The sequence below is a fragment of the Cyprinodon tularosa genome, unplaced genomic scaffold (genome assembly GCF_016077235.1).
Source record: "Cyprinodon tularosa strain WSP-4 unplaced genomic scaffold, ASM1607723v1 ctg574, whole genome shotgun sequence".
NCBI classification, from domain to species: domain Eukaryota; kingdom Metazoa; phylum Chordata; class Actinopteri; order Cyprinodontiformes; family Cyprinodontidae; genus Cyprinodon; species Cyprinodon tularosa.
Genome location: NW_024039312.1, coordinates 278,418 through 300,963, shown reverse-complemented (window position 1 = coordinate 300,963; position 22,546 = coordinate 278,418). Strand labels below are relative to the sequence as shown.

The 22,546-nt window shown below is 38.7% G+C and overlaps 1 protein-coding gene across 1 annotated transcript in view; it reads right to left on the bottom strand.

Moving 5' to 3' along the window:
• Positions 1-20,207, bottom strand: part of sec16b (SEC16 homolog B, endoplasmic reticulum export factor) — a 28,787-nt gene extending 8,580 nt beyond the window's left edge. The window contains exons 1-18 of the mRNA XM_038306158.1: positions 20,067-20,207; positions 19,679-19,759; positions 19,304-19,585; positions 15,559-15,650; positions 13,371-13,473; positions 12,120-12,319; positions 11,906-12,048; positions 11,773-11,834; positions 11,519-11,657; positions 11,166-11,393; positions 8,748-8,845; positions 5,581-5,662; positions 5,391-5,508; positions 5,207-5,318; positions 3,901-4,006; positions 3,693-3,830; positions 3,493-3,606; positions 955-1,039 (exon numbers count right to left, since the gene is read on the bottom strand). Coding sequence (XP_038162086.1) covers positions 955-1,039; positions 3,493-3,606; positions 3,693-3,830; positions 3,901-4,006; positions 5,207-5,318; positions 5,391-5,508; positions 5,581-5,662; positions 8,748-8,845; positions 11,166-11,393; positions 11,519-11,657; positions 11,773-11,834; positions 11,906-12,048; positions 12,120-12,319; positions 13,371-13,473; positions 15,559-15,650; positions 19,304-19,563 — 2,080 coding nt within the window. The 5' untranslated portion in view covers positions 19,564-19,585; positions 19,679-19,759; positions 20,067-20,207. The remainder of the gene's footprint in view (positions 1-954; positions 1,040-3,492; positions 3,607-3,692; positions 3,831-3,900; positions 4,007-5,206; positions 5,319-5,390; positions 5,509-5,580; positions 5,663-8,747; positions 8,846-11,165; positions 11,394-11,518; positions 11,658-11,772; positions 11,835-11,905; positions 12,049-12,119; positions 12,320-13,370; positions 13,474-15,558; positions 15,651-19,303; positions 19,586-19,678; positions 19,760-20,066) is intronic.
• Between the last annotated feature and the right edge of the window lie 2,339 nt (positions 20,208-22,546).

Below are 22,546 nucleotides of genomic sequence, written 5' to 3'. Positions count from 1 at the left end.
GAGTAAGTTCTTAATTGTTTGACCCTCCCATTAATTTGAGTGATTAGGAGCACACCAGGTGTTGGAGGATGTTTGGTAAATGCCTAGGGTGGACGGGAGGTTTTGAAAAATGATTTTTTTTGTACCACTTTTTTGGAAGCTTAAAACATTAAATTTCATTTCTACTAAGTGCCAAGACACTTGAAGTATTTTTTTTATATTTTTTATTTTTGCTTTTTAAGCCAAGCTGGAAGTGTGTACAAAAACAAAATCACCTGTTACCACCCACGGCCTTCATTGGAAACTTTGGTATTTTATTTTTGTTGGAACAGAAGGCCGCGACAATACATTTTAGAATAAAATAACATTTAAAATAAAATAAAATTTTGCCCAATGTCCACTTAGAAATGATTTAAAAAAAATGTGATTTTAAAAAGGATTTAAAAACCTCAAAGGAGCCTGCTGATCTAATCTGCCAAGGCAAGTTATTCCAGAGTCTCGGTGCCATAAAGGCACGATCACCTTTGGTTTTAAGTCTGGTTTTAGGCATCGCCAGTAGCAGCTGATTAGAGGATCTCAGTGTTCTGGCCGGGGCGTGAATTTGGAGAAGCTCAGTCAAATATTGGGGGGCTAGACCATTAAGAGCTTTAAAAACAAACAATAAAATTTTAACATCTATCCTAAAAAATCACCCGGTAGCCAGTGCAATGAGGCTAGAACAGGTGATATGTGGTCGCGTTTACGTGTGCCAGTAAGGAGACGGGCAGCTGCATTTTGTACCAACTGCAGACGGTGTAAAAGTGAGTGGTCCAAGCCAGCATATAAAGAGTTACAGTAATCCAATCTTGTATTAATAAAAGCATGGATTACAGTCTCCAGATCTTTTTGGGGCAGGTACCCTGTTTCAGTATCAGAGCATGAAAAAAACCCAAAACGGGTAGAAAACCCGTCAGGCAGTGTGTGAAGGACAATTACCTGGGTACAGCTGGCAGTCATCATGGGCCGAAACATGGCTCTGTGGAGCTACGTGGTTTATATCACTTTGGTCATAAATCCCCATCTGAAATCAATAAAAGATGTAAACATCAAACTAGTTTTGCATCTTAAACATTTAAAAGACGGTAAAGCTTTAATAGAAGTATTTTAGCAGCTCTTTAAAGCTGTAATGGGAGGAATGTCCGCCTCATAGCAAACCCTAAACATTATACCGCAAACAGTGTTTGGCTTGTGGGGTACATTAGGTCAGCATGAGAGACATTTATAGCAATGTGTGTGTGTCGGTGTGTTTAAGGCATCTGATCATAAAACTGCGACTGCTCAGATTGTAAATTTTATCTGACGCTAAAAAAAAAATCTGTCGGCGTATCATTCATCCTATCCTGACTACAGGGAATCTCAAAACATAATTCCTTGGCCGGCCATCCAATATGTGGAGACAGCTAAGTCACTTGGTGTCATGAACCAGTGGTTCCCAAACCTGCTACCGCATGTTTTAGGTGTCCCCTTGGTGCAACACACCTGGTGTATATTAACAGGTGATTAACAAGCTTCTGCAGCACCTAAAGGCATGCAGAAGAGGAGCAATCATTTAAACCAGTCATACTGGAACAGAGACACATCTAAGGCCCCTTTCAATGCTTGCACCACTGCACCCTACGGTCCTTGGGTTGAAGTGCAGATGAGGGCTGGAAGCTGCAGGATCCAGGCATGCAAACTTTGGAATCTTGGGAAAGTGAGTTGTTAAGCTTGTGCAATGTAACAGAGATGTTGAAAATGACGGAACTCGTCCCTGGTGTTACAGCCTCACTTTAGGCTAACGATGGAACCAAACGACCCATTCATCGGTTACCATTTGCATGTTTCCAAGCGATACAAGGCCTTGTCTATATAAGACTCAAACTCACTGCGGATCCAGACATTTGAATTGAGAAAGCTTCCTGGAGAGGTGGCGAAACGTCTTCAAATCTTGGAAACCAAGTCCAGTGGATATTTTTTGAATTTTTACGGAAATTCTATGAAAAATAGGGATGCACAATGTAATCGGCCCCCTATCGGTATCGGCCTTAAAACTGAATATCGAACATCGGCCACCCCACCGATATTTAACCCGATATTTGATCAGCTTCTGAGTTTCTAAAGTCTAAAAAAAAAAAAAATACTACTTCTTCTTCTTCCTCAAAAACTTCTTTTTTACAGACTTAAAAACTTCTAAAGACGAGGGAAAAAATATTGATACATTAAAATATCACAATATCTTCATATGCTGATATATTGCCATTTAAAAACACCATATCAATCTCTTTTACTAATGAAATATTGCTATATGTCATCGTTATGCTACGAAATCCCCCTAAAATCTACAAAATTTTGCCATATTTTTATATGTTGATATATTGACGCGGTATCGATCTATTTTACTAACAAAATCTCACAAGAATTTGCAAAATATCACGAGAGTTTGTAACAGAACGATGAAATTTCACGAGATTTTGAAAGTAAAATAGATCGATACCGCGTTTTTAAAAATCAATTTGATATCAGCATATGAAAATATATTTGAGTATATTATTTTTCAAAGTGTCAGAAATGGATAACAAAACTGCTATTTTCAATGACTACTTATTTCTGTCCAGCTTTAACATCAGTATCGATATCGGTTATCGGCTACATGAGTTTTAAAATATCGGCATATCGGATATCGGCCAAAATCCCAATATCGCGCATCCCTAATAAAAAAGAAATCTTGTATTCCTATACAGTACAGTAAAATATGAATTATTTTGATAACTACACCTCCCAGATAGCAAATTATTAGAAATTCAACTTTAAAATACGGAAATACAGAAATACTAAATCCATGTTTAAACCGGACAATGAAATTATAAAAATAACTTAGATGCTGAATCAACATTTTCAACCGTAACTAATTCTATATCAATGTGGATTCAGCTGTTATCTACTTGGATATACATGAACTTTTGTGCTGATTTTATATCTTATCAAAATTTGGAAATCTGTATTGATTTGTGTGCATTTGACATTGAAATGTTTAACTTTCTAAAGACAATATAAAACCTAATAGAAAAGTTTAGTTTTCTGCAAATGAGTTTCTGCTTACAGGTCTACATTATAACATAAAACTCGGTGTATAACACCTTATCTTATCAAGATCAATTTTTTGTCTCTTTATAGGCAGGACTTTGCACCTTAAATGCATTTTAGGGAAGAACATTATAAATATTGTGGGAAAAAATACCTTAAAAAAAATTACTTCTTCATCTGTTTAGGATCTAAACGGTACCCTAGATTCTGCCCTATTATTATTAACAAAACCCAGACAAGGACAAGATAGAAAAAAAAATGTGTTTGGTAGAATACTCTGGCTCAATTAAACCGTCAGCATAAATAAAAAAAGCATTCATAAGTCCTACATCGAACATCCTGTGATCTTGGATCAAAGCCGTAGCTTTGGTCAGCATGGTGTGAAACGACCGGAAAGAGGAAGCTGATCACCTGTAAGCGCTGGTGTCGTGTCCGAAGCTGTTTGAGCCACTCTGGTTCCTGTGCTGCTCCTCCAAACACGGCTTCACCATACTGACCCTCTGAGAACCTGAGTCTGTCTGACAGCTGCAGCAAGGAGAAATACATACAGCATGTATAGAAGCTAAACCTCGATAAGACAGGTCTGACGATCAAATCGTGTGCATGTGTACCTTAATAACCTGCTCTGTCAGCGCATAGTGCGGCTCCGTCTGCCTGAGGACGGCCTGCCCTACCACCTCGCAGTAATGGAAGGCCTGGGACCAAAGCCCACAGTCCAGCAGCCGACTGGCATACAGCAGCTTATACACCTGAGCACCGAGCAGAGAGCCTCAGCTTTCAACAATTCAAATCTTTCAGCTGAAAGCAGGTCTGAATTACCTGAAAGGATGGGATTGAAAAGGATTTTCCTCCAAGTGTCTGACAGTACTCGTATAACTCGGTACACTGGATGGCCGAATTTGAAGCAAAGTTTCCAAAACACTGCCTGGAAGAGACGGAAGAAGCTTGTAATGAAACTCAAGGTGAAATAAAAAGTAATCACCATTTAGACCAACATGTTTTAGTATTTTACAATGAAAAAAGAATTTAAACTACAGTAAACTTGCAAAGAAATGAACAGAACATTGAACTATGACAGCAGAGAGAGATAACAGACGAGCTGACCAGGATAAAATCTGGACCGACAAAAGCGTTAATTCCAGGAATCAGGAAAAAAAAAAGCATATTGATATGCAAAAGTCTTCAGGGACCTTTTTCACTTTGGAATTACAAATTTGGTAAACACAATATAAAATAACAATCTTTAGTGTTATTTTATAACCTGACTCCGCCAGATGGATTTGCTCCGCATATCCATCTGTAAACCCTCCGTTGAAGTAATTTTGGGAAAGGGCGAAAATACTGGTTAGCTGATTGGCCTATGTTGGTGATAGACGGGCCAAATAAACCAATCAGATCAACGAAGCATATGACGTACTAACAGAGCGACGACAAAAACACAACCACAAGCCAGGCTTCTCTTGCCGAAACCAGTCGGGAGAAGAGCAAAAACATCTTTTCCTCTGAGAAAAGCCTCCAGAGCAGTGTTTTGCTCTTCTTTCAGTGAAGAAATACTCTGTAATTCCGATAAAACTTGCTCGATAGCCACGCTAACGCTAGCTTCATCGACTGAAGCCGCCATGTTCTTTAGACTGAACTGTCGCGCTTCTCATTGCGTCACACCTCAACCCGCCTCAAAGCCAACGCTGATTGGACGTTCGTTTGGTGAACGGCTCCAAATTTTCTTTAACGGAAAGTAGCCAGACTGATCTTAGAGTGAAACCTTGACAGCTCGCGAGATCAGGATGGTCTCACGAAGCTAGTTATTTTAAGCCCACCAGAAAAAACTGAGACCCAGTTATCAGTGCAAAGACATACAATCAATCAAAGACAATCAATCAAAGACAAACCAACACCACACTTAAGAAAAAAGCTTAAAGTATATTCCTTTAACTTCTCAGTTCTGCCAGTTCATCAAAGCATTTCACCGCAAAAATTTAATTCTGATGTATTTTTTGGTTAGAAGTATCAAAACATAACTGAATTATTTTCTTCCAACTCGTTTAAAGCAGAACATTTCTAAATCAGATAGATGTGGGGACGCTTTGGCCCTAATGAGTAACAGTAGATCAAAAGCAAGCCTGACCTGTGGCTGCTGCCAAGAAGCACGAGTCTCTCTGCCTTCTGTGGAAACACCCCGAAGGAAGCGCCGGCTGTCAGGTAACACACATGTGCCGCATGTATCAGGCCCCTGGAAGCTGCAGGGAGAAGAGCGTCACCAGGTATCAGTGTGTGTTTGACCAGCTGTCAGTCAGTCAGTGCTTCTGTACCGAGAGAGTCTCCCATGGTGAGGATGGCCTTCTGCTGTACGGCGGGATCTCCCGTCTCATTGGAGAGCATCACAGCCAGATGGGGCCTCCAGTCACCCCACTTTTCATTTCCACAGCACTGGTAAGCAAACATCATCATTATTAGTCCTATTGGGCTTGGTGAAGTGCTCACTAGTTCAATGCACTTTACCATAGATGCAGCTGGGATTCTCCCAGACAGGAGCTGGAACAGAGTCTGGAGGGGATCACTGGCTACTAGCTGGCTGGTAAACCTGTTAACAGAGCAGTTTGTGTCATTTCATCAGAGATGGCAAAAGTACTCACTTTCCGTACTTGAGTAAAAGTACAGATACTTGTGTTAAAAAATTCTCTGGTAAAAGTGGAAGTACTGATTAAACTTCTTTACTCAAGTAAAAGTAACAAAGTACAGGCTTGCAAATTTACTTAAAGTATAAAAGTAAAAGTAGAAACCACTTTTTTCATGCCGTTGCCTACATTTTAAATGGATGTCTGCCAATAGGACTAGATCTCCGTTGTGTTCATTTTCAATCATCTCGTCGTCCATGCTACTATGCTAACGCCACCGCCACCAAGCTGCAATGATTTGCCGCGAATGAATACCGCCGAATCTGTCGATTCATCTTGTAGTGGTGCTTCAAATGCAACGTAGATTCCCATCCAATTAGATTGAATTTGGTATTGATGACGTGAAAAATAATAACGGTAACTCCATTGAAATGATTCAAAACTAAAGTAACGAGCCAATTTTTTAAAATACATTTTAAAAAATTGGCTCGTTACTTTAGTAGGAGGAGTAGAAAGTAGGAGTAGAAAGTACAGATATTTGTGTAAAAATGTAAGGAGTAGAAGTAAAAAGTCGCCATAAAAATAAGTAGTAAAGTAAAGTAAAAATATCAGAAAAATCTACTTGAGTACAGTAACGAAGTATTTGTACTTCGTTACTTCCCATCTCTGCATTTCATGGGTAGCAGCAGCAATAGCTTCAGTTTATCAGCCTGATGCACAAATTGACCCATTAGAACAGCAACCATTCTACGTGAGTTAAAGGTATTAGCTAAAAGTTTTACCCCTCCAGGCCAGTACGTAACGTTCTCACCTGCTCTCAATCCGTGCTGTTTACCAGATGGTTGCCAGGTCAACTAATGCTAAGCAAATTGCTTCCTAATCTCAGCAGGAAGTCTCAAAAGCTTGACCAATGTTCACCCTCTTTTAGCTACCATATTTTCTGGACTGTAGAGCACACCTCAGTATAAACCGCACCCACAATATATATATTTTTTTTTCAACCTGGAAACATATCGATATAAGCCGCACCAGTAGCCTAGTAAAGTAGCCCCACCCGTCAGCGGCTTAAATAATTTTTCCCTGAAAGTGGTCTAGCCTCGATCAATGCCCCAGGCCTTAAAACTAGCGGGCCAATCACAACGCTGAGATGTATTTTGAATTTTTGGATGCAAAGTGGGGTTTTGAGGGTGTCACAACAAGCTGCGCTGGAGAAAGCACAATAAGTAAGATGGCAACAACTATTGAACAGTTCTCGTTTGACTCGGCTTTGGAATCAGTTCTGGAAGGATTAGACTTGGGTTTTCGTTGAAACGTGAGCAGGGAGAGGCTCTACGCTCATTCATTTTTAAGAAGGACGTATTCACCGTTTTACCAACAGGCTGGTTGTTGCTTTCTGTCGCGCTTACTACGTCACAATCAGTTGCGCTCATTGGTCAGAGCGTTGGCGTTGGTTTGAAAAACAACGGGTTGTTCTCATCAAAAATCTTCCGATGTCTCATTCATCAGGGCCAGACTAAATTACACATTTAATCTCACATTTAGTCTGGCTATCGCACCAGGCTATAAACCACTGATATCTACTGAACTGTCCCCCACCAAACCTGTAGGGGGAGCTCTACATATCACCCTGAATAAGAATGCTAGCCGCATTGTTTAAAGTAGGGGTCACTAACGCGGTCCCCGCGGGCACCAAGGGGCCCTCAAGGACCACATGGGGTGCCCTCAGCGCCTTCTGAAAACAGCAACTCAGCAGTGGGCTAAGTTTGAGATTCTATTTTATTCTGTGACTATTCTTTTTAATCATTTATAGAGCATTTCATCATAGTAATCATATAGGGCATTTTAGCATTTATAGAGATTTTAAAATTATAATGTTTAAAGGAAAATTAGAAATTAAAAGTTAACAATAAAAATGTGTTTAATTTGGATGACGTTTAGCTGAACGTTGACCCCTCTTGTTCATAGGTCAGTATTGGTAGCCCTTCCTATGATTAAATAGCCATGAAGTAGCCCTCAGCCTTGAAATGGTTGGTGACCCCTGGTTTAAAGCGTGGGGAAAAAAGTAGCGACTTATAGTCCAGAAAATACGGTACTTTTTTTTCCTCTCCCTTGAATTTCAGAAATTTAACAGCATAAGAAGTCATTTCTCAGCTCTATCAGTTACTAGGCTTTCACCTGAGCTTCATCTCACATGACTTCAACCTACCATTATTATTGGTGCAGAATCCTTTTGTGTCGAGTCGACATTGGCATTGCAACCGGTAGTAAATATTAAGATATTTTGGACCCGCCAAATGAAAAAAATTATTTTTATCTTAAATGTTTTTTCTCCTAAATTCTTACTTTTAAACATCCTATGTATGTATATATTTGTTTTATGTATGCATGTATTTTATTTTGATGAAAACTATGACCTTTAATACCGCGTACTCTGACGGCTCACGCAGGTTCTGCCTCTCTTGTCAGCCATACTGGTTTTCTGACGGCCCTCTAGCCCCACATTCCTCATCTGATGACCCACACCTGCTGCCTGCTGACTTCAAAAATAGTCTTAAGAAAACGGACTAGATTACATCAGGAATAGCTGTAAGAACCCACTAGTTAGCTGTAGATTGGAACATTTTTTCAACTTATTATTTTCTGGATTTTCCTAATTGGACGGCACCTCTCTGACTGCTGGGTCGGACCCAGGAGCAGAAACATGACCGAACTCACGACAGGAAACTGCTCATCTTCTACCCTCTGAGTAAATGTTCTGGTGTCCTTTAAAAAGATTAACCCATGATTAAAAAGGAAAGAGGGGGTTTCTTTCTTGACTTACAACTAATGCTCTGAACCCTACCATCTGTTTTGAAGAACTACGTTTACTTTTAAGCATCAAGCTTTAGGGGTTTAAAATTTGCTTTTTCAAAGGAAACATTCATTAAAGCACAGCAGAAACATTAAAAGCTCAGGCACAGAGAAATGTTCTTTTACAAATCAGCACTTGTGCATTTAAATGTAATTTGATTTCAAGATGTATCCCATTTCAAAGGTCTTGGTATTTCTCACCTGCTCAGCACTGTGGTATATGATCTGCTGCCCATTTTGCTGGCCAGAAAAAGTGCGTGCCCCCACAGGCCGCTGGTCATAGCAGACTCCAGGGCCTCCTGCTCACCACAATAGAAACAGTGAGAGAAACACGAAGACCCCGATGCAACATGTAAACCACTGCTGCAGGTCATTTAGATAATTGTGTTGGAAAATATAATATTACTGATAGTGATGTGATGTTGAGTGTTTTGTAATTCAGAACTCTAAACAAACCATTTCTTTGTTGAAAGATGTTAGTGATAACAACATAAACCATTAAAGGACATTGAGCCCATTCATCATCAGGTATGATGGCTAATGAAGGGGACAAAACTACTTATCAAGCATGAGGTTTTCTGAAATACATCAACAAAAAGCCACTGATTTAATTTATATATATATATATATATATATATATATATATATATATATATACAAATATATATATATATATATATATATATATATATATATATATATATATATATATATATATATATATATTTGTATACACTACCGTTCAAAAGTTTGGGGTTATATTTCAAGGAACAGCACTGTACTATTCAATGAAGATAACTTTAAACTAGTCTAAATGCACTCTATACATTGCTAATGTGGTAAATGACTCTTTCCTACGACGGTGTGTAATACTCCCTTCAGAGGACAGCAAAAACAGGCTACTGCGGGTACTATTTACAGAAGATGCCAGTTGGGGACCTGTGAGGCGTCTGTTTCTCAAACTAGAGACTCTAATGTACTTATCTTCTTGCTCAGTTGTGCAACGCGGCCTCCCACTTCTTTTTCTACTCTGGTTAGAACCTATTTGTGCTGTCCTCTGAAGGGAGTACTACACACCGTTGTAGGAAATCTTCAATTTCTTAGCAATTTCTCACATGGAATAGCCTAAGAACAAGAATAGACTGTCGAGTTTCGGATGAAAATTCTTTTTCTGGCCATTTTGAGCGTTTAATTGACCCCACAAATGTGATGCTCCAGACACTCAGTCTGCTCAAAGGAAGGTCAGTTTTGTAGCTTCTGTAACGAGCTAAACTGTTTTCAGATGTGTGAACATGATTGCTCAAGGGTTTTCTAATCTTCAATTAGCCTTCTGAGGCAATGAGCAAACACATTGTACCATTAGAACACTGGAGTGATAGTTGCTGGAAATGGGCCTCTATACACCTATGTAGATATTGCACCAAAAACCAGACATTTGCATTTAGAATAGTCATTTACCACATTAGCAATGTATAGAGTGTATTTCTTTAAAGTTAAAGGAATAGTACACCCAAAACATGATTAGCCTTCATTTTCTACTCACCCCCATGCTGAACAACACTCTGGAGTACTTTTTTGATATCTCAAATGCATCTGGAGATCTGGGAGGCTTCTTGCTGTCTGCTGACATTCAAATAATGGAGGTCTATGGCGCCCGAGGCAGAAAGGTCCATAAAAGTCCACAAAAAACGTGTCAATATTCCTCCATACTGCTCGTCCAATGTATTCCAAGTGTCCTGAGTGGGTAGTGTCCATAATTTAATCGAAACGAAGTCATTTAGAATGTTTTTAGAGCATAAACAGTAGTGTATAGGATTTCCTAAAAGCGCATTCACGAGTCTACGGAAACCGCGGCAGACCACACCAGATGAAAGTGAGCATTCAGCGTCTGCTCTGCCGATAATGCAAGCGTAGAAGAAGAAATGTGCTGTTTACCTGTGCAAAGAAAGAAACAACGAAAGAAAAATGTCTGAGGACTTCAATGTTGAGGAAGAGCATGAGTTCTTTGCTGAGCTGAATGCGCACTTTCATCTGGTTTGGTCTGCCGCGGTTTCCGTAGACTCGTGAACGCGCTTTCAGGAAATCCTATACACTACTGTTTATGCTCTAAAAACATTCTAAATTACTTCGTTTCGAGTAAATTATGGATGCTACCCACTCAGGACACTTGGAATACATTGGACGAGCAGTATGGAGGAATATTGACACGTTTTTTGTGGACTTTTATGGACCTTTCTGCCTCGGGCGCCATAGACCTCCATTATTTGAATGTCAGCAGACAGCAAGAAGCCTCCCAGATCTCCAGATGCATTTGAGATATCAAAAAAGTACTCCAGAGTGTTGTTCAGCATGGGGGCGAGTAGAAAATGAAGGCTAATCATGTTTTGGGTGTACTACTCCTTTAAGGTCCTGCTTGATTTAAACTAGTTTTGCTTTACAAAGCGTGCAGGCCAGACCTAATCACCTCTGAAAACTGAGAGCAAGATACAGACAAAGAGGACGTTAACCACATACTACTGCGATCCTCTCCTCTTAATATTTAAAACACATTTAAATAAAAATGTGAGTAAAAAGCAGCTAAATCCAAACAGACAGGAGGAGGTAAGAAAATGACTGAACCTTCTTCCTTCCAGCCAGCAGTAGCTGAGTGTAACTCAGCAGGGCCTTTTCTGGGCTCTCTCTAGAACTGCTGGGATCTCCTGTGAGAAGATCGTCTCCTCTAGCAGGCGCTGCTGTGGCTACTGGGTGCTCATCAAAGTCAATGAGTGTGGGAACATCAGGCTTCCAGCTTCCATCTGGACGGGAGTCCTGCATCAGGAGCTCAGCAATATCTGAGCCAACGATTTGCTGGAAAGATTAGAATAAAATATCTGATGCTGAGTAAAGGTTCCTATTAACAGCTCAGAATGCTAGTTGGAGGAAATGTCATCTTTGTGTGAAAAAAAATAAATAAAACTGCACAGGATACTTACTCCATTCTGTCTGCAGAGAAGTATCAGTAGGTTCCACAAGAGGGCAGCAGAGCTCCGATCAGGCAGCTTGCCATCTCTCATGCAGGCTCCTGCCTGCTGATGGGCAAACTCTATTGCATCTACTTTATGCAAATCTTCCCTAGAAACACAAAAACGTTTTAAAAGTCAAGAATATGAGAGATTTATTATGATGACAGATTTTATTTCCCAGCTTATTCTTTCATGCTCTTTAACAGCAGGTGACAAAGCAGTACCGAGTTAAAGGTCCAGGAAAGTTTCTCATCTCCTGCTGTTCTGGCGTCTCACTCAGTAGGACCTGAACGGATCGAATGGGAAAGGTTTCGCCTTTTTGTATCTGAACTCAAATCTCTTTCATTTTGAACTTACCTCCAGACTGTGGATTTCCAGCTGACTCAATTTCTCCTGAGCCGGACTGACCCGTATGAGCTGGCCTGCAGGCCCGAAGCTCACCACTGCGTGGGGGGTTGAATACTTCATAGGAGCTGAGATCTGATGAACCGCTGGATGCCCTGGGCAGATCACAGCATGGGTAAGCATGGAGGCAACTGACTGTAAGATTGAGCTTTAATGTTCCACTGACCTCCATCAGTGATGAAAGGAGGCTGAATGTCCGGATCGCAGAGATCAGATCCGTTCATGTACTGACTCAGCTCATAGCTGCTGGAGGACAATCCTGAGGTTTTGGAGCTTTCTAGTGTCCCAGGCCAGTTGGAGGAAATCTCCTCGATGTCTTTATAATCACTGAAGTGATGCTTGGAGTTGTCTCTCCTCTGCTCATACCTGAAATATTAGGAAATTGAATTTAATGGATCCTTTTGATAAATAACACTGTTACTTTAACACCAACAGAGTTGAATATAACTCTGTTTAGATGACATTTGGTCCCATTCCTAATTAGTGTTTCCAGAGTTAAATTTACTCATATTAGTGTCAAAATCAAGAAGAACTGGCGGGTGATTGACTCCATACAGAGTAAAAGTTACACTGTAGAGCTGTCGAATTTTATACTGATTATTATTTACACCTTTGTAAATACTCCATTTAGAGTTAAATTGATTAACTCTGAATTCTTAAAGGAAAAGTCCGGTCAGCAAGGAATAATCAACGGATCATTTTTTATACCTAAAACTATTACATTTTGGGTGATTTAATTAATTTAGCGTTAATTTAGCGTAAGAAAACAAAAACAATATTTTTCTTCACGATCACTGAGACTGGGAGCGGCCATTTTTGACCAAATATAGTAACACCTCACTATACAATTGGCACAATAGAAATAAACTGAATTGAATTGAATTTACTGCCCACCAACAGCTGTGGTGCCAATTGACCAGAGGATGGAGGAGATGAAGAGGAAAGAATACTTTACTCAATCTTTTCATTCACTTTATTTTCAATTTATTTATAACTGGTGTTTGCAACAATATTGTCTCTATTCTTATAAGAAATAAACTTTTTGTTTGCAAATTTATTGTGTGTTATTGTAAATACAAATTATAAGAATTTTATTAAAAAAAAAAAAAAAACACGTGTGCATGTGCTCTAGCTGCGTGGTCAAAAAGTGGGTCTGACGCGCGTTGGGTGGAGCTACTTTATCCTTTCTTTGCCTGTAACAATGGCAGCTATATATATGCTGTGATCAGTGGGTAAAAAGTAGTTTGAACCTATTTTGAAGTGAGAAAATGAGAAAGTCCACCTGACTTCCTCCCGCCTGCATTACGTTAACATAAATAATATCATCATCAATCATTGACCACTTATTTAGATGATCCACCCGGAAATAAAAGGTCGTCCTCTATCTATAACTTTAATGTAAAGAAAGGAAACTAACCTGTGCTCCTCTGAGCTGAGGCTCGCTCCATGGCCCTCAAAATGTGTCCTTTCAGGATACTGACTGGTTTTCCATGAATCATGGACACCCCACTGTGAACCATCTCAATAAGCACAAAAACATAGATGCCATGTTAATAGAAGTAAACCAATCTGATCCCAAGTTTTTGATTAATGTCCCAATCAAGGCTATTTTTCAGGCACATATGAGTTAAGGAGCAGGATCATTTAAAACATACCAGCAAGTCTATGTCATTCTTATTGCATGCAAAGAAGGTGTTTTTAAATGGCAATTTGAAAAAATAAATAAAATGGAATCCAGAAATTCACTTTAAAATAATGTTTTTAATTAAAAAAGAGGTTTAGATCATAGTTTTGCCAATTATCAGAAACTATTTTGTCAGATGTTTTTTGTATTTCTTTCATATTTTATTTTTTCAAATTGTATTAAAAAATGTTTTTACTCATTTATACATTTATGTATTTTGTTTTTCATAGCGACTTTTTTTAATTGCATTCCTTTCAAATTCTGTTTCCCAGATCACAATCTCTCCACTTAAAGCCAATATTAAACACTCACTCCTGACTAATAGAAAGGTGTCTTTGCTCCTCACTCAGAAGTGAAAAGAATGTGATCTATTAAACTTAATCTAAAAAAAATAAAAAGTAAAAATAACATATGAGAAACTGATTTTTCCTTTTTACATATCCATTCAAAAAGCTATTTTTTTGCTTGCAAAAATGATGGAACAAATTAACTCCACAGAGGCAAAAAAAACCTTGTCAGCAGTTGTGGAGTAAAAAATGTTAAGATATGTCTGTTCTTAGCCTCACAGGCTCCAAACGAAGGTGATGAGAGATAAGAATGAGTTACAGTTTCCTTCATGGCATGAAGGAGAGGGTTGTTGTTTTGGGGAGATCCATCTGGCCAGTGAAATATATATTAACCTAACAGGGAACGGCTTTGATTAACTCAAGTTGTTTTGCTTAAATGTTCAAGTGTGAGAAAGTTCTTTATGCAGGGGGTGGGTTGGTTCCCCTGGAGAGGAGTGTGTGTGTTTGGATGTTGTAGATATAAAGTATGTACCGAGGATGCCTCAGTCAGAGCCCTATCTCTCCGTCTGAGGGTGTTAAATAAATTTGAACCTTTTTTCTTGCAACAAATGCCTCCTCCTCATCTTCCTAACTCCACACAGATTTAGCAAAAAGTACAGCTGAGATATTAGGATATTAGGAAATCGCCTTTTCATATATGAAAAGGTATGTTTGATAGGCCGATCCACGTATCGGATCGGACGCCGATATTGGCAAAAAAATGCGTATCGGCAAAGCATGTAAAAATGCCGATCCAGACCGCCGATCCAGTGTAAAAAAAAAAAGTCCGGTCCGTATTTTCCAGTTTCAGCGATTGAAACGATCCATTCCACTATTTTGCGCCAGTGTTCCCCAAATCCGGTCCGCATTTTCCAGAACGCCTTCAACACACCCACAGGTCTTTTTGGGTCTGTCTCCCGGCCTAACCATTAAAACAGGTGAATTGGAAGATAGCGGGAAAATGTCAGCCGTGTGGGATTATTTTATCCTGCACGATGTGTAGATGGAGACTAGGTGTGGAGGAGATTGGGGAGTATAAGGCATTTTTGTGTAACTATTATTTGCACTGATTTTTTTTTTTAAGCAGTGTCTTTTTTCAAGAGTAGAGTCCTGATTCTAAGTTAATAGAATATTTTCCTCTCTTGTCTGTTTTGCATTTTTATTAAAACTTACAGTAATACTTGCACCTTTAACTGTTTACGGTTTTACTGTTCACTGTGCAATTTCAGATTGCTATTCATAATTTTGTCCAGTTTGTGTTTATCTCTTAATAAACAGGTAAGTTTGTTGTTACAAATCATTGTGTTTTATTCAATCTCACCTAATTCAGCTGGCTAGATGTTATCAAGAGTACTAAAACCCTTTTCAAGATGAGTCTTACAACTAAGGCTAAATACTTGAACCTGGATCGGAACATCTCTAATGTTTGAAGTATGTTTTGAATGTACTCCAATCACCTTTAATGTAGTATAACAATCAGTCTAATGAGCTAAAACACCTTTACTAACCACCTACATGGTGTGACCTCACTATGGGCCACTGGGTTAATATCAGGAACATTCAATGCCTTTCTTGGGTTTGTTTTGTGATGATACCTCGCGGTCCATGCTGTCCTCTGTAGTAGTCATGATAGCCGTAGCTGTCCTGGTAATCCCAGTGGTTGTGGGGGGGATATTCATAACCATGCCTGCAGGGAAAATGCAGCTAAATTTTTTTGTTTTTATTCATTACATTTATTTCATTCATTGTGTTCAAACAAAACCACAAAACATATAAACAAACGTTCTAAACTCCTGAATGAAATGGAGCAGAAAGAGGCTTTTGTTATCAGTCCCCTTTACCTGAAGCAAAAACGTAAAAAAAAAAAAACTTAATTTCAAATAATTATCAACAACTCACTTCTTTCTGTCTTATCCACAAAACAATAGGCATTAAAAACCACATAACAAAAGTGACATATGTGACTATCTGATAGCAAATATTTGGTTTATTTTGTGCATACTCTTAAAACAAAAAATAACATTTGACAATTTGCATCACAATCAGGCATAACTAACATATTCACTCAGCGTAGCTGATATAATTCTCCTTTTAAATGTAAATAATGTAATAAATGATTCTTTAGTTCCTTTCTTCAGATCTCTATATAAACTGATTCCTTTCACAGAATGGCTCCATCACTTTCTTTTAAACGTTTCGTCTTTAAAGATCACAGAACATTTTAAATCATAATTGATTTCTCTTTTTTCTTTAATCTTTTCTCAATGTTTTTTGGCAAAATGTTTTTAATATACTTTTAAAAAGGTTTGTAAAATGTGTCTACTGATTCATTATAAGTCAACAATTCTAACAGAAGAAACAGATTTTTTGCCTCTTTATAGTGATTCAACTTCTTATTCTAATGGCTCTTTTTTGTAAAATGAAAATTGATTGAATTAATAATTTCTTCTACACAATAATTCAGAAATAGAATAATCATAGTGTTATGTAAAATGTGCAATGTTTTATTTTCATGTGCCTACTATAGTTTCATTTTTGCAAAAGTTACATCTTAAACTCTCCTCCAACATCCAAAAACTTGATTTATTTCAATACCATCAATATTAAATATAAATCCAACCTTTTTATCCCTATTAATGAATATCATGATTTTTTTTTCTTTTTAAATTCAACCATAATTTGTGTACATTAAACCATTTATTTATTTTCTTGAATTATTTGTTTAAAGCTACAGTGTGTAATAATTACAGGCATATAAATTCAGAAATTTAATATATTATACATAACTATGTTATTTATCATCACCTATGAGCTCAGCCTTTTAACCATAACATTTGCGTTGCCTTAGAATTCGTTATTTATAATTACATAGGAGCGGGTCTCGCAGCCATGGAGGCTGACATCTTTGCGCTACGGCAGCGCAGAGGCAACAAACTAGCGATTGCGAGATCTCCCATGACGCTCGAAAATAACTACGGCAAGTTGAGAGAGATGAACTGAGACGGTACTGAACAGTAGATGGCAGTATTATGCCTGAGAAGCGTTTAGTCTGCCTGAAACCAAAGAAGAAGAAGAAGCAGGTATACTGCGCTTCAGTAACAAGAAAGGTAAACAAGGCGGCAGGCGTGAGTGACTTTGCAAACTGTTTGGCACTGTGTGGCCAAACATCAGACGAATGGAGGATCATGCCTACTCTGTATCACAACGAAAAGCGGCGGACACCGAACCCCCGTCATCTAAGAAGCGGAAACACGACGAGAATAAACGCAAGAGTGACAAGAAACGACAAAAAACACGGATCAACATTGGCACGGCATTTACACGATGGAAGTCACTGATGGAGGAAAAAGGTTTTCAAAGTGACGCTCAAGTTACCAGTTTTCTCTTGGACAGGTAATTAATCCTACACACACAATTGTCTAATATCACTGCAGTTTTTGGAGTACAGGATGCTCAGACCTGTCTAAAACAATAACATGCTGCGTGATGATGCTGTTACTCTCCAGTATACTTATTCAGCAACGTCCCTGACGTTTCACAGGTAATGATTCAGTAATTTTCTGTAAAATAATTTTCTGGATATATACCTCGGTTACTTCTCTCCGGCTCCTTTGGAGATCTTCAAGCCTTTCCTCCTCTGCTCTCACCCCGCTGGCTCCCCTCTCTCGCCTGGCCCCAGCTGCACGCTCACCCCGGCCTCTCTGCCCTCTTCCTTTCCCTCTTCCTTGCCTTGTAACCCCCGTGCCACAAACAAGACTTGGACTCTGTAAACGGGGAATATATATTCTTCCAGCGAACACAATCTCGCTGTTAAACTAATGACTACAATTACTTCGTCTGTTTATATCACCATGCAAAGCAGCTCACCAAAACGTCACAACGACGTAGAAAAAATAACGGGTATATTTATTATCTTAAGTCTACATGAAATCTATACCCTACACAGACTAATGAAATACTATCTGTAAAATTATCTATGTAAACAAACCTCATCACTTGAGAAGGTAGGTGATGCGGACGTCGTGGAAGACATTTTGTCCCGTAACGCTCGCCGTACTGTTGGGGGGGAGAAGCGGTGGGGGGGAGACGTTCATGTTGCTGCAGTCTGCAGTCTGACCGCTAGATGTCGCTGAAAATTACACATTGTAGCTTTAACCGCATTATCCACCTGTGTTTGGTCTTCCCCAGACAAAAATAAGGTTGTATTTTCCGCAAATAGAATTACGGAAGAGGATTAGGGCCACTGAAAAAAAAAAAAAGTAAACTGATTTTTAAATTTTATTTCAGTTTAACATGGGAAAAAGTCAGAATTCTGAGAAAAAAGTCAGAATTCTGACTTTAATCACAGAATTCGGACTTTTTTCTCAGAATTCTGACTTTTTTTTTATTGTCAGAATTCAGTCAGAAATCTGAGATTAATCTCAGAATTCTGACTTTAATCTCACATTTCTGACTGAATTCTGACAATAAAAAAAGACAGAATTCTCAGAAAAAAGTCAGAATTCTGACTTTTTTCCCATACTATACTGAAATAAAATAAAAAAAATCAGTTAACTTTTTTTTTTTTTTTTTCCAGTGGCCCTAATCCTCTTCCGTATAGAATACATTTAAAGGGAACGCCATTTTTTTTTACAATGGGCCCCTGATTTTACGTTATTACATCATGTTCATACACATTCCACTATGTTTAAAAATATATATATAAATATAAAACAGGATTGGCCTACATGTTCTGAATGCTGGTGTACCATAAAGAATAAATGATGAACAGTTTAGTTTGTGCCTTCAACTCGTTGCCCATAGGAAGACGTTACTGGATTTTACCTAACAGAATATCTTCAGAACGGCTCCAAATGACACAAAACTAATATGGGTGAGTAGAACATGATGTAATAACGGAAAATCAAGGGACCAATGTAAAAAAAAAAAAAAAATGGTGTTCCCCTTTTTAAGCAGTTTGGGAGCATAAAGAAAATCATTTATATAAAAATAAATCAACTGTTGAGCCCAATTAAGGGCCGAAACTTGGTGGTACTCCCTTCTCTTTATCATATAATTCTGATTTTAACATCATTTGTACCATTTTCTATGTTCTGAGAAGCTTGAACGCCATTGATATTCTGCTCCTCTTATGTTGTATTTTGCACAGAAGGTGAATAATTAAAATCTGTGCATTTATCACCTGTTTTACACAGTGAAGTCTTACAGAATCCTGCAGAAAGCTGATAAAGATGAAAACTTACTGTTGCTGAATCACCGTATCAATAAGCAAAGTGTGATTGTTTTATCTATAACATTCATACATTATTGTTTACATGCAGTAGCTTGAACAGAACTGACCTGGACTGAGGTCTGTGATGCTCCTGCCATCCATAATTATAGGCATAATCCTGAGAGGTGTATGGAAACAGCTGAGCTCTAGGTGGGCCTGGGAAAGCAGGCATGTAATGGGCATCAGGGCGGCTCCAGTGTGGGCCCCTGTCTCTGGGGTCCGGCGGAGGATACTGCATGTCCCATTCCTGCTGAGCAAACCTGGAGTAATGCTCTTTGTCTTGTTTTCTGTGACTGGGGTCAGGCAGCTGCTGGCCTCTCCGATCCATCTCCAAGGTTAGACTTTAACACCTCAAGTATCCATTAGAATAACACTTTATGTTGGTTTGATTTTTAAAATGGAATTCACCAAAATGATTGTGGGAGTAATGCTGCAATACTCACAGCTCAGAGAAGAAGGCAAAGTGCATGAGCAGCTGCCACATCATTGGTGAGGAAACACACATGAGCTGATAAAGAGTCAGTCTGATAAGAACAGGAGAAAGTTCACACACTGTTACCCAAAAAAGAATCAGCAGTGCCAGAGAAACAAGAGAAGGAGGGAGACAAAGGTTAGATTAAAACAAAGGAAAAAAAAGTTTAGTTTTAGAAAGATAACAGTTTTCAAAGATTTCAGATTATATTTAGATTAATTAGATTAAATGTGGAGAAAATCTCTTCATCCCACTTCCTATCAGTGAGCTGTAGGTAAAAGTGGAGCACGCCCTGACAGCTGCTCCAGCTGTGATCCATCCCCTCTGGATGATTATAAAAATAAGATAAAATCACTCACTGTCTCCATTAGTGTGACTGTTAATCCCAATCCAAGGATTTGTCATGTTTGAGGAAAAAGGCAACTTTGTTCGCTGTGATTGTTGCCACGTTGTCGGTAGTGAGGCTGTTCAGGGAGCAGACACAGTGAGCCGATCTCAGGTCAGCTATAGGGAACATTCAGGGAAATGGGAGATCTGGAAACTGACCTCTAATCAGCTCTGGGACCGACTGCACAGTCGCTTCAACGTGTGTCCACAAGAGGGCGCAAGAGTATAAACTACGAAACTGCAGTGCAGCATAACTGGCTTCATTTTTTATTTTATTTTTTCCGGAATCATATTCCGATTTAAAAAAGGGAATATATCACTGTCTGTGTGTGAGAAAAAAAGAATCTGAAAAAAAAAAAGAATGCAAATAAACTGTATAATCTGCAGCTATGGTTACATTTTGGATGTAGTCATCTTTAATTTTGGTTTTGGTTTGGTTAGTGATAAATATTTGCCTTGTGGGGATATTTTCTGAGTAAAAACAAAATACAACATTTCAATAACCAATAGTCTTAAAATCACAGGTTCTAGACAATCAGGTAATCTCAGATTAACACTTAAGAATTTGGCAATACTCTTAGATTCATTTAAAGGACTTGATCAATATTTGTTTGATTCTAAGTGGTTAGGGCACAGAGCTTGGAATCAGGTTTTTGAGCCCCACTCCCACAGACTGCCACTGTGGGTCTCTGAGCAACAGCCTGAACTCCACACTGCTCCATGGGCGCCGCATGATGGCAGCCCACTGCTCCCCAATGGGATGGCTTAAATGCAGAGGTAAATTTCTCCAATGTGAGATCAATAAAGTTCAATTATTATTATCAATTATTATAATATCAAGGATATAATTGAAAAATGTCATGACCAAAGTCATGACCGAAAGAATGAGATCGCGGATACAAGCGGCCGAAATGGGTTTCCTCCGTAGGGTGGCTGGGCTCTCCCTCAGAGATAGGGTGAGAAGCTCGGTCATCCTGGGAGGACTCAGAGTAGAGCCGCTGCTCCTCCACGTCGAGAGGAGCCAGTTGAGGTGGCTCGGGCATCTGGTTAGGATGCCTCCTGGACGCCTCCCTGGTGAGGTGTTCTGGGCACGTCCCACGGGGGGGAGGCCCCGGGGAAGACCCAGGACACACTGGAGGGACTATGTTTCTAGGCTGGCCTGGGAACGCCTTGGGGTTCCTCCTGAGGGGCTGGAAGAAGTGGCTGAGAAGAGGGAAGCACTCTGGGCCTCCCTTCTTAGGCTGCTGCCCCCGCGACCCGACCCCAGATAAGCGGAGGAAGATGGATGGATGGATGGATGGATGGATGGATGGATGGATGGATGGATGGATGGATGGATAATTGAAAAACAGGCAGATTTGTTTTTGCTTAGTTTTTTCTGGGGGCTGTATGTTTCAGGTAAAACTCAAGGGAATGTCTATTTCTAGATTTCCTCTAATTATGGGATGGAAACACCAAACCACCTTCCATGCAGATTCTGGTGTTGATTAAGCTTTTAGTTGCTAAACAAATAATATAACAGTAAAATTAAACATGCTGAAATAATCTTTTCCCTACTTCCTTTATTACGCACAGTAAATCTGTTTTGATCAGGGCTATTAAATATCTGCAGATAGAAGGAATAATTAGCTAAAGTTCATTATTACAAATAGCCTAATATTTCATATGTTTCATATATTTTTATGATTCAAAATGTAACTGTTGAGAATTTTAAATGAATGCATGAAACTTAGTTTTATCAGTAATCAGGTTCCAGTATATAAAATGTGAAGGGCTTTGTTCTGAATGTGTTGCGGTTCACAAAGGTGTGCCACAAGGATCTGTTTTGAGGCCCTCTCTTATTTATATTGTACATCAACAATGTTGAACAAAATTTATCTCATTAAATATTTACGCTGATGATACCATTATTTATTGCTTTTTTTCTTTTCGTAATGCTGACAAAATAAAATTAATGTTTTCAAATCACAGGAAGGTGCCTCAAACCCTGCCAGCATTGTTCACTCTGGAGGGGAATGTCATTGAGGTGCTACATGAATATAAATACCTTGGAATTTTATTAGATGACTCCCACACCTTCAGACTTTTTATTGATAAACTTGTGAAGAAATTAAAAGTTAAACTGGGCTTCTTCTTTCATGTTTTTATTTTAAAAAAAAAAGCGGAAAAAAGCCTTTAGCTACACAGCTCTTTGTGCATGGAATGTTTATCTTTAAATGCTTTTAAGTTAAAAGCAAAAGAACTTTAATTGTTTTACTTGATATGTTTTTTTATGTACCTGTCATTTAATTTAATGTATCTCTGTTTATTATTTAACTTTGAAAAAGAGGTTTTTAATCTCAATGGTAAATGTTAAATAAAAAATAAATCATCTATAAAATCATCTCTAAATCTATAATTGTATCTATAATCTATAAATTGTTTCTTTGTTTTCACACAATCCCTTGTATGT